Genomic DNA, 12,019 nt, shown 5'->3' with positions numbered 1-12,019 from the left:
AATCATTCCCAAACCGACACGCAGAGACGTTCCTTGCCATAAACAGATGCAGACAAGTGGATGTGGCCACACTCCTTCCCTTGCCTTATTACTCGAACCTGTTTCTAGTGTTTCAAGAGGCCTTGCCTGATCTGCACTTGGCTCTGCAGCAGGACGGAGCCTGTGGCAGCCTTACAGAGGCTGGTGCAGGCACATCCGAGGGAAAAAAAGGGGGGGGGGGGAGGGGGACCTGAGATTAGAATAAAGGTTTGTAACTCCTTTTATTCATTTTGGAAGTTACCTACCATGTTTCTGTGTCCTGAGAGAAATAACAGTCTCTAAAATGCTATAGTAAGACCAACCCTACTTTTTTTTTTTTTTTTTTTTTTTTATGATGAATCTTTAGGAGAGTCAGATGTAAGGATTCAAACAATAAATCCCCCTTTGAACCCTGCAAAAAAATCAAAAACTTGACGTGTTTACTAAAGATTCCTACAGAGATTGCAAAAAAAAAAAAAAAAGATATACGAAATGCATAAAAATTCAGTTGACAAATTGTGTGATTTCATTTTTAGTTTACTGTGCAATACAACAGTTTCATAATGCGTTAAAAGCCCAAGCTGGAGCCACTGAAACAGGAAATCTAGGGCAACAATAAAAAACATTGTTTTCCTTTGGGTTTCCTTTGTGCTAAAAGCTAAAAAGTTCAGTTCAATTTTAAATATTTTTAAAGTTTAAAAATACTTAAGTCCTCAACCACCAGTTAAAAAAGAAAGCAAACAAACAGAGTAATTGTCCACAAAGAAATGAATGATCCAAGAGGAGTTAATGCAAAGCAAATCAAAGTCACAGCTTGAAGACTCATAACCTCTCCATATCCAACTCAGCAGTTGGATGGTTGTCACCTCCACTTGGAATTTTACTGAGTTTCTTTCAGGACTATGTATGGATGGGTTCAGGGAATTAAATCAATCTGCCCCCCCCCCCCCAAAAAAAAAGAAAAAAAAAAAGAAAAGGTCTTCAGCTGCATTTATAGTAAATGTTGTAATTGCCAAGTCTTTGGCCACATTTATAGTAAGTGTTGCAATTGCCAAGTCTTCTGTTTCTTTAAACTACTTTGAATAGTTTGGCAGTCTGTGATAGTGAAGGTTGGTACTGACGCAAGCCCAGACTTTTTCACGTTCATAATGTATGTTTACAAAGTTTTGTATTAAAATCTTAATAGATTGTCTCCATTCAAACTTGTTTCCATGAAAATGTGTAAATTATATTTGCTACTTATTCAGAATCTGGAAAGAGCAAGCTTATAAATGTATTCATTACAAATATTATTTTCACAAATAGTCCTATTTTTATCATAAAATCAGAAAAGGGGTCATTGGTGTGTAAAGAATACAAGTTAAAAACACCATTTGTAAGGAATATACATTTACTATGAGTGTTTTGTAGTAATATTTCAAACATACCCAGGGCTGATACCGTTTAGCAAGCACTTTATTAAAATCAGAACCATGTTCTCGTATTAAACTTAGCAGCAGGGTTCAGGCAGGCCTGAAATCTTCTTCTGCTGGCTGTTCTCAGGGGCTGTGCCTTTCTTCTTCTCTCTACCTCTGCTTCCTCTGCCCCAGCAACTCTTGCAAGCCCTCATTTATTTTCTTTATTCTTTTTTTCCCCCCTCTGAAGGCCTTGCTGTTGCAAGCAGCAATGTTGAAAGGTGGAAAAAAGAGTAGTAAACAGCTACTGTTTGCTGTTCAGACACCATAGTTTCAAAGTCGCTGCTTGGGGGAGTAGAGAAGGGCAGAAATTGCCATCTCCTGAACCTCTTCCCACCCCTGGGAGATGCTGGAGGTAGTAAGTCCTCTCCTAGCATTCCCCTGTGCTCAGTGGCATAGGGGTGCGCTCAACCTAGCCAGAAAAAACAGATTACAATGTGTTGATTGAAAAAGGAGGAGGATGGTCACACACGCAAAGCATTTATTTAATGTGTTTACCAGAAGAGAATGGGGTGGAGATTTACGGATTGGCAGGTGTTGACACTTTCTGTAGGTAACACTATTGTTATAAACATATGAGCATAAAAGCCAGGAGACCACTTGCTGATGAGCAAGAAAGAATCCTGCTAGAAATACAAGGCTGTTAGTCATGACACTGGTGCCTCCAAAAGCTTTTTTGACTGGAAAGGCAAAGTCACCTGCTTGGAAAAAAAGAGGAAAAGCTGCTGTGCATTACTGCTAGCTCTGCGGTGGAGTCCCCTCTGCATCTGAAATTCTGTATCTGGTTATCTCTGCAGGCGTGTTTGAAGTTTGCTCTGCTATTAGTGTCGCTTTGTGATGAGCTGTGGTATTTCTGGTGAAGTGATAACTTCTGTGATTTGCAATACAGAAATTGCTCAGTGATTGTGCTGTGAGTAATGTGCCTGTGCAGCTCACATTAAATGCAGAAACCACACTGATAAGGCTAGGCTAAATCCTTTAAAATTTGAATTTTGACACGGTAAGGTTTTCTCCCCTTGTTAATATACGTATTTGTTGATATATATGTTTGGTAAATACACAGTGCATGCTACTAATTTCAAAATTAACTCTACAACCCTCCATACCAAAACTGGGACAGTCAGATTAAGTTAAAAAAAAAAACAGGCATTCAGAAAGATTCATATGGAGGGCACAGTTCAAGACTCGTGCTTTTTGTTACTGTGCTTTATTTAAAAAATACTCCCATTCCATATTTAACTTTAGTTTCAATAGCTGGCGTCTGTATCAGACTCTCCAGTGGGGAATTTCTGCTTTCCACTCTCTGCACGGACACTGTTCAGAGTTCTGCTTTTCCAGAAAACAAACACTTTCTTGCAGCACAGTTTCAATTTTGCTGCAGCTATGGACTGCTCCCTGCCTCAACCCGCCTTTTGATTTTTGACTTTTCTGATAGCTTCTGCCTTCTCAGTGAGGTCTCGCTCCGTTTCCGGAAGGACAGAGCATTTGCTTGACTACAGATGCCTGGTTTGCCTGTTCAGCTCCAAACCTGGCACACCCTCAGCTCCCGCAGTCTCTGACGAGCGTCCAGATTTGTATGTGACGGGCGCATTTGAAACGCGACCGAACAGACTGCACGTTGCTCTTCCCATCTTCATGAGAACTAATGCTTCTTCCCCGAATGACTTCACCTCTAAGTCTAATCAAAATAGATTTTGTAGCCAAAAAAAATTTTTTATTGTAATTTTTAAGTGTTTTCTCTCCGAGCTGGGATTCCAGGTTAAAACTACTACACCAGGTTAAAATGGAGTCACCGGGTGCACAGCTATAAACAGATACAATTTTATTTTGTATGTTTTCTGTTTGTTTTCTATTTTTCTTCCCCTTTCCCCCTCCTTTCAGGCCAACTGCTTGTCTGCGTCTTATTTTTGGTATCTGTAACTTCCTGCATCCAGTATCATAATTTTCTCAGCAACAGTTATTTTACTGCTCCCAATCTCATTCCCTCCTCCCCTCTTCCCTGGCAGAAACAGATCACAGATCGTTATAATTTCAGCCTCCACCGCTAGAAAGCTCCGGCTCTTACCAAGCCGTGCGGTGCCGCTGTCACCCGTGCTTTGGTCCCTCCCAAGTTTTGCCCGGCCCCTCCGCGCCCCGACCCCTGCGCGCCTGCGGAGCGAGGCGCGCCCCGCCGCCGTCCCCTCCTCTCCTTGGCGTAGCTTTCATTCCCCTTCACCACTTACACTTTCACTTTCCTTTTTAAATTTATTTATTTATTTATTTATTTTATTATTTAACTTTTAACTTTGCTTACTATGCGGTAACTAAGTCCGGTTCTTCACTTTTTCTTTACTTTTTTCCTCTTACAATTTCCCTTTCTTTCCGTTTTGTTTCCTCCCCGTTTTAACTTTGATTTCTGTGGGGTAAGCAGGTCTGGTGCTTCATTTTCCTTCATCTTTCCTTCATTTTCCTCATCTTTCCTTCATTTTCCTCATCTTTCCTTCATTTTTGCACTGCAGATATCCCTTTCCAAAGCTTCCTAAAGTCTTTCCTGTGCTCCGACGCCAGGCCCCGGCAGCCGGGGCCGCTCCGGACCCCCGTGCCCCACCGCGCGCACCCCGTGCCGCGCGCACCCCGTGCCGCCCGCCCCACGCCTCGCCCCAACCCCGGGGCCGCTCTTCTCCTGGCAACAAGTGACGCGCCCCGGGGCGGACCAATGGGGCCGGCTCCTCCCTGCGCGCGGCCAGCGGGCAGAGCCGCGCCGCGCGCCCGCTCCGCTCGGCTCCGCGCAGCCTGCGCGCCGCGCCGGGATGGTGCGGGCGGCGGGGCGCCGCTGGGCCGCCTGCGGCCTCGCCTGGCTGCTCGCCTGCTGCACGGCGCGCCGGGACGGCCCAGGTAAGCCGGCGCCCACCTAGCTGGGCGGGAGGGAGGCGCTGCGCGGCCGCGGAAGGCTTGCGCAAGGTGGCAGAGCCCGGCTGGGTGGAAGCCGCGCGGGGGAGGCGCAAGGAGGCGCGATGGAAGGGGCAGCCGCGGCGGTGCGCGTCGCTCCGCGGGGAAGCACGGCTGCCCGCCTGCCGCGGGAGTTAAGCCTGGGGCGCACCTGCGCGTCCTCCGTCTGCCCCGGCCGCGCGCTGGGAGCGCGGATGGCGCAAGGGCTCCGCTGCCCGCACGGCGCCGCGGCGAAAGTTTCGGTAGCGTGGAGGGGCGAAGTTCCCCGGCGGCTCTGCTGCCCCGCGGGGCAGGAGCGCGGCAGCTGCGGAAGCCCGCGCGGCCTGATACTTGCTGCTGGTTTTATTCCCCTTCCCCGGGCACAGCGGCTTGGCAAGTTCCGTGTCTAGCGGATTCCCGATAGCCGAAGCCGCGAGCTTGGTGGGGGACACGCGCAACCTTTTCACTGAACAGCTGCGCCTCGTATATTTTTATATCCTTCTGCAGTAACAGGCTCAGTTTGGTAGCTAAAAGATGCCCGGTAAAATTTCCTAGCAGGAATAATTGAGCGCTGATGTTAGTACTGGTTGGAAAATTATTACACAAAGAAACTTGGTGAGAAAATACATGTAGTTTTTCTGGGGAAATTTTAAAAGGTGTTTTTTTTTTGTTTTTTTTTTTTTGTTTGTTTTTTGATGTAAGAATGAAGATTATGTGGGAAGAAGTGAAAGAAGAATGAGGAAAAGAGGTGCCTGAGAAGAAGTAGGGGACATGTCACAAAAAGTGGAAAAGGAGAAGAAAATCCATAGGGGAGAGATTATAAAGCAAATAGTGAAAGCAGATGTGATGATGGAAAAGCACAGCATGACAAGAGATCATAAAAGCAGGATTTGTTGGTTAAACTGCTTAGTTAATAGAGAGGGTTAAAGAGAGGGTTGGTTAAAATGTGCTGCTTGGGCAAAGTCGCTCAAGTGGGTCACTGAGATTCTTCTTTGCAGTTTTACTAACTCAGTACCATTTAGATGCTGTTTGGCACTTACACAATGGAAAATTCATTGGTATACTGGGAAATAGTGGTAAAATTCACTGAATATTTTCCTTGCTGTTCAGCCAAGCCTATTATTAAGCCATTTTAAAAAAAGGAAAAGGGCAGTAAGAATGTGATTGACAGTGCATTATTATTAAATACAAAACACTACTCAGCAGATTCCTTCTTTTAAGCAGCATAGTAGTAGCCTTGTGAGTCTGAGACAGCATAGTTACTTTTCAGCCTGGTCAGTGAAAACATCTGTGGGATCATCTTTATTTGTGGCATAAAAATGGTTTCAGGGCTTCCCCCCCCCATTTAGCTTAAACCTCCTGCCACTTTACACAAAAGTGTTTTTATACTGGCACAGGTGTCAGCTTATCTCAGTAGAGCTGTCTGTATCTGTTTAAAATGATTTTTAGTGACATACAAAGTTGAAAATGGAACTAATGGAACTAGTGTTCCTGTATTGTTTTGCAGGTGATAACTCCTGCGGCTTTGTGCAGTGTATTCAGAGCCCTGCTTCACTTTACTTTTTGCAGCGAGACAAATATTCTTTCAAAACTCTTTTCCAGAAATGATGCTTTAGAAAAATTATTTTAAAGTAATACTGCAGTTGTACCCACAAATTGGTTCAAATACGAGCCTGTCATGCTGTGTACCACCTAAGAGGCTTAAAAAAGAGAAGTATTGAGTAAAGACTATTACTCAGTATTTTATGCTGCCTGCCTGTGTGTTACTGCATTTAGTCATGTCTATGGACATGAAGACGGTTTTTGACTGAGTGAGCTTGCAAATTAATCGAGAATTAATCCAATCAGTACGCATTAAAATTAAAAGAATTTCCATTGATAGAATTGGGCTTAGAAAAAGGTTTCATTTGTCATTTCATTTTATAACCAGTTTGAAAAAAGGTTTTCTGTTGTTTTTGTTCCTTAAATAGAAGATGCTCACTGGGGAACAGGAAAATGTACTTACTGGTAATCTGCAACTTATGTGAGAAACATTGCATAATGTATAAGCAGCAATTTCAGTACCTTCCTGGTAGCTTATCTCAGAATGTGATCGTACTTTTAAAAACAAGCTTCCAGTGAAAGCGATACTTAATCACACCTATATGTGAATATTTATGTGTTCATACACAGGCAATGATGCATTCACCATTCGTCATGACGTACAGAACAAGTGCATACAAGTTAAAAACTCACGGCTGGTGATAGCTGACTGCGAGGGGACAAGTGAAGCTTTGTGGAAATGGGTATCCCAGAATCGCCTTTTTCATTTGGGGTCTCAGCAGTGCCTGGGACTCGATATATTCACCAAATCGCCGTCTCGCCTGAGAATGGTTGACTGTAACTCAGAGCTCATGCTCTGGTGGCGATGTGCTGATGCTTCCATCCTTGGTGCGTCTCAGTACAAGGTGACCATCAAAGGTACTTTTGTAACTGCAAGCATAAATGCATCAGACCAGTGGAGAAGCAATAGTTCCTCTGATGACATATGTCAATATCCTTACCACGGTAAGTTTGCACAGGGGCTTGGAGGAAGCACAGGCTTTTGGTGAGGGCTTTTTGCTATAAGTCTATGCCAATAATTACTTAAAATTAATCATGTAAAGGAGCAAAGCAACAAAGCAATAGGATGTTTTGTTGCAGCAAGATACTGATATTTGGGTATGAAACTTCACCATTTTTAAGAAAAAAAAAAACAAAAAAAACCTTCTGCCTTAAAAAAAAACCCACATTTTTTTTAAGTGAGTGGCTTTCTTAGTCCTGTGAGGCTCTTTTAAATGACAAAATACCAACCACCCTTTGTCAGAACTGTAGCTGTCCTCTTCACAGTGGGTGGAAATTTTGCTGCTAACCTAAGTGAGAGGATTTAAGGATATATTTTTCCCTGGTAGGCTGTACAGTCAAATTTGGTGTTAATCCTAACTCGCAGCCTCTTCGGCTGTCAGGAACCATTAGTTTCCTTTACTCTCATATTCTCTCCACTGCCCTGCAGGCTGGTCTCACTTGAAATTTCCAAAGAAGAATTGGCAGAAATGGTGAACACTTTGTGTCCTATTTGATAGCAGAGTTTTCTTTGTATTTGAGTTGTTCGAAGTGGCCAGTAGGCTCCCGTTTGAAATTTGCTTTCCGTTTCCTGCATATATTGATTTCCTACCACCTTGCTCTGTAGTACTCTGTGCAAATCATCTGGATTTCCTTAGGAAAACTTGTCTATCCCTAACTTACCAGGAAGACAGAAACGTGTTTCTGATGTGTTATGCCATGCTCAGAAGAAAAAGAGCACAGAAGAATAATTTCCTCTCAAGTCTTTCGGTTCTGGCATTGCTGTATATCGTCTTTAACATTACAATATGGTGTTTTCAGACCACAAGTGTAATTCGCGTACTTTGAAGTTGACTGTGTCTGTACAAACAGTAACACTTATTTGCTGTCCTTTCCTCCCGCAGATGACTTTACCTACTTTGCTTGCTTTTTCTTAGAGGTTTATACCAGAGATGGGAACTCCTACGGAAAGCCCTGCGAGTTCCCCTTTCTGTATAACAAGACCTGGCATCACGACTGCGTTCAGGATGAAACGCACGCGGGTGGTAAATGGTGCGCCACGTCTGAAGATTATACCCATGATGGCAAATGGGGAATCTGCTTACAACCAGGCACGTTGGGTTTCTAAATAGATGTCCTAAAAGAGTCCTGTCGCTTCATGTATGTGTAGCTCCACCTTGGTGTAGCACCTCGCTGTTAAACTGTGTAAAACAGACTCCTTTTCTACTGCAGTGTTGGTAGAGCAGTCAGTGCACCTTTACTTTGCAGTATGTCTGATTTCAGTATAAATATACATAGAAATTCTCTGTTTAAAATTGTTGTTTTGCAACTTCATGCCATTTCAGTATAGCTATAGTTACAAGTATCATGTGCTTGCTTTAAGCAGAGGATGGCTGTCATGATATCTGGGAACATGATCCAGGCTCTGAAAGCTGCTACCAGTTTAATACGCAGTCTGCTCTTTCTTGGAAAGAAGCTTATATTTCATGCCAAAGACAAGGAGGTGATTTACTTAGCATCCAAGATGCAACTGAATTAAGTTACATACAAGGTAGGTATAATTATTGGCATAAGAAAATCTTATAGATTTCTTAGAAAATCCTGACAAATGACATTAAGTGAAGGTAGCATTTTAGTTTCAGTCTTAAAATTCTGGGTTGAAACTTCTTAATGCTTAAAACCCTATGATACTTTAATTTGCATAGCAAAAATGAGTTGCTAAACTCATTCTAGAGACTTTTTTTTTTTATTTAGCTGTGTGCTTTTTAATTATAGTGGCTGGCTCCTATTTGTGTTCGTAATGAGCTGGGTGGGTGAATGCGAAGAATTCCTCTTCAGTTCAAGAGGAGTTGTGTGTACAACTTATAGTAGCAGGTTTTTTCCTCAATGAATGCCATTTTAAAATTAAGTGACTAATAAATGATGAGCATTTTGTACTAATTATTTTCTTCAAAAAATCTCCAGCTAAGGATGACATTGCTGAGATCTTTTGGATTGGCTTAAATCAATTGGACATTTCTGGAGGTTGGCAGTGGTCAGATCACAAACCGTTGAATTTTCTCAACTGGCACCCAGGTAATGATGTTTCTGATGATATTAATAATTTTTACTACATCAGCTAGTATTTTGTTTTGTATTTTCTTTTTCCCATTGGACTTCATCAAAAACAAACCCTGCTGTTCCATTGCTATTAGAAGTTGAGAAACAGCCTTTCTTCCTAAATAATGAATCTTGCTGTCTGCACTCATTCTGTATTTATGGAAGATTGGGTTAATAAATACCTAGTAAAGACATAACTTAGACAGGATCTTTGTGACCCATTTTAGCAGCTAGAGTAGTTGTATGTTCTGTTGCTAAATTTCTTTTCCTGCTGACAGAATGGCATTGACTTCCCTCAAACATTACAGTATTGAGAAGTGTGCAGGAAGTCTGTACCCTCCCACGAGGAAGTTAATGCCAGCAGTAAGATGTTCCCCGAGCCTCCTCCGCTGAGGGCTGGCTGGACCCTGCGTGGGGAGAGCTGCGGAGCAGTGTGCGGGGAGCAGCGCAGATTTGTGTCAGGGCTCACAGAAAGAGAAAGCCAAAAGGTAGCACTGGAAAGGGGCTGCAAAAAGAGTTCTTCTTTGTAACATTTTTAGTTTGAGGCCATGCCTAAGGCTTCTCTTAAGGTGAGGGTTGGGAGAGGGTGCTGAGCTGCAGTGGGAGTGGGGTTGGACTGGCGCTGTGAAAGGAAACTGGAGGCTGCAAAAAGGGCTCTCCCCTGAGATGTGCGTAGTCTGGGAAAGTGCTCAGCCAAGGGTCTGTTGTGTTGTAAATAGAACATTCCTCCTGGTTATAGGATTAAACACTGGAATTCTTCAATTCTGTAGCTTTCTCTCTCCCACAACTTTGTGTGCCTTCATTCAAAGCATGTTACGTTCTTCAAATGTGAGATGCTGTAATATGACATGATATGTAAAGTATTCCTTTATTATTAGTCCTTTATATATCCTGTATTGAAAATTAAAAAAAAAAAAAAAAAAAAAAAAAACAGAAAAGAAAAACAGCAGTCTAATGGTGGCTTAGATAACTTACTGTTCGATAACTTGTGCTCTTCTATTTTTATTTCTTTCTGTCCATAGATATGCAGAATTTTTCGCCTTTGGATGGGACTAGCTGTGTGGTGATGAATGCTACCTCAGGTCAGTGGCAGAGTTACCACTGTGGGACTCCACTTCCCTACGTTTGCAAGAAGTCATCCAAAGAGGTTTTGCAATTGTCAGGTAGGACAGCTTGTATATGTTTGGTTTTGTATGTTAATATGAGAGAAATGAGCTATCTGGGGCTTAGATCAAACTGAAATCATATGTGAGTTGTCAAGTGATCTTACTATCCTTTGAAACCAAGCCCAGCACTGGAAGCAAAGAGTGCCCGAGTTGGTAGCTGGCCCAGTCTGTAATTAATTTTATCTTTTAATAGCCATCAGTAACAGAATAGGAAAAACAAAACAATTTAAGGCTTGATTCTGCCTTTCCCCAAACACGCACGTATGCATGCACACTTGCTGTCCAAGTGTGACATCTGCCCGTGTCCATGCTCTTAGCCGATTGCCTACACCTGGACGTCCGACCCTTCCCGTGTCCGCTGCCTGCTCTCCCATGTGTACTTTGGCCTTGCCCTGTTCCCAGGGCTCACGTCTGTGGGGCTTTTGTAGGAAATTTTCACGGGAAGAGGCAAGTGTCCTTGGATGTAGGGAGAAGTAGAGGATAAGAGGGCTGAAGCCATGTCCGGTGGACGGAAGGTATCACCAAGTATCCTTGGCTGCAGCATGATTTTTCCAGCTCCCCTGGGGAGGCATGTGCCTTTACTGAGGAAAAAAATTGGATAAGCAGTTCAAATTTAACTAAACTGCTTCTAAGTTATAAATGATTGCTAGAAAGCCAGTTGTCAGATAACCGTCCTTGTCTGTTCTCTGACTCTTCAGCTGGATATGTGGAGATTTTTACTGGTGTTCATTCTTGTGATTGGCATATTTTATACTATGTTTTGAACAAGAAAGACTTGTAAAATATACCTTATTCAGCATACATAAAATAGTTTGAATTCTTGAAATAGTGAATATTCAGGAAAAAAATATTTAAACCTAAGCATTTGTTTACTTATGAGCTATGCAAAATTGGTCTTCTGCATAGTACTGCAATGCATATAGATAATAATGCAATATAAAAGTGCAAACCCCTGCCTGAACAAAACAACCAACTTTTTGTTGAAGCTGCTGCCCTCCAATAAAGTAACTTGTTTTGCCTCTGTTTGCCTCTGAAATCTTACTTTAATTACGTCTGAAACTTTTGCTTACCCTAAAACCAAAATGACTTCCAGCTTTTTACTTTCACTGCTGCTAACTTCTTTCTTCTTGTGCCCACATTATTGCTCCAAAATGTTACTAATCCCCATAACGCTGCTCAGTCAAGACTATTGGCTTCACTATAGTGTGATGCTGTCTCAAAACGTTAGTACTGAAGAGCTGTGCTATTTATCTGTGAACACATTCTGATTGCTGTTTTCTGGCTGTTTTCAAGGTGCTGCAAGATTTAAAACATGGAAAAAACAAAACAAAACAAACCTCTCACAGCGGACTATTTGGTGTGAAAGAAAGGCCTCTAATTAACTTTCTCTTTACCGTCAGAGTTTTGGAGACACTTGGAGACTCGCTGTGATCCGGGCTGGCTTCCGCACAACGGCTTCTGCTACGTGCTGGTGAGCAACCCGGCACCTTGGGGTACAGCGCGAGAGTTGTGCAAGGCAAACCAGAGCAACCTCATCAGCTTGCAGTCGTTAGCGGATGTCGAGCTGGTCGTTACGGAGCTTCGTAGTGGTAAGTTGGGGTACTTGGCGTAAAGGTCAAACGCCGAGTGCTGTGCACCTTAAATTACAAAGCGCTTCCCGTGTGCTGGGTTGTCGTGACCTCCAGCTTTCAGAGCAAGGAGCTAATGCCAGGCTCGTGCCGTGGGTCAGCGTTCAGGTCCAGCCCCTCTGTATTAGCTCTTCCGGAAGAGCAAAGTGAATATTATCACTGTAAG

General features: G+C 43.0%; 1 protein-coding gene across 2 annotated transcripts in view; it reads left to right on the top strand.

Moving 5' to 3' along the window:
* The first annotated feature begins 4,261 nt into the window (after window positions 1-4,261).
* LY75 (lymphocyte antigen 75) overlaps window positions 4,262-12,019 on the top strand; it is a 47,356-nt gene continuing 39,598 nt past the window's right edge. The window contains exons 1-8 of one of the 2 annotated variants that reach the window (XM_062578575.1): window positions 4,329-4,346; window positions 5,082-5,127; window positions 6,552-6,926; window positions 7,898-8,071; window positions 8,347-8,511; window positions 8,925-9,035; window positions 10,082-10,222; window positions 11,626-11,814. In XM_062578575.1, the coding sequence (XP_062434559.1) occupies window positions 5,115-5,127; window positions 6,552-6,926; window positions 7,898-8,071; window positions 8,347-8,511; window positions 8,925-9,035; window positions 10,082-10,222; window positions 11,626-11,814 (1,168 nt within the window). In that variant the 5' untranslated portion in view covers window positions 4,329-4,346; window positions 5,082-5,114. Of the gene's footprint in view, window positions 4,347-5,081; window positions 5,128-6,551; window positions 6,927-7,897; window positions 8,072-8,346; window positions 8,512-8,924; window positions 9,036-10,081; window positions 10,223-11,625; window positions 11,815-12,019 lie in introns of both variants that reach the window. The other variant, XM_062578574.1, reaches the window with a different exon arrangement.

This window comes from Rhea pennata, chromosome 6, assembly GCF_028389875.1.
Source record: "Rhea pennata isolate bPtePen1 chromosome 6, bPtePen1.pri, whole genome shotgun sequence".
Classification (NCBI taxonomy): domain Eukaryota; kingdom Metazoa; phylum Chordata; class Aves; order Rheiformes; family Rheidae; genus Rhea; species Rhea pennata.
The sequence above is the reverse complement of the archived record's forward strand: the minus strand, read 5'-3'. Positions and strand labels throughout refer to the sequence as shown.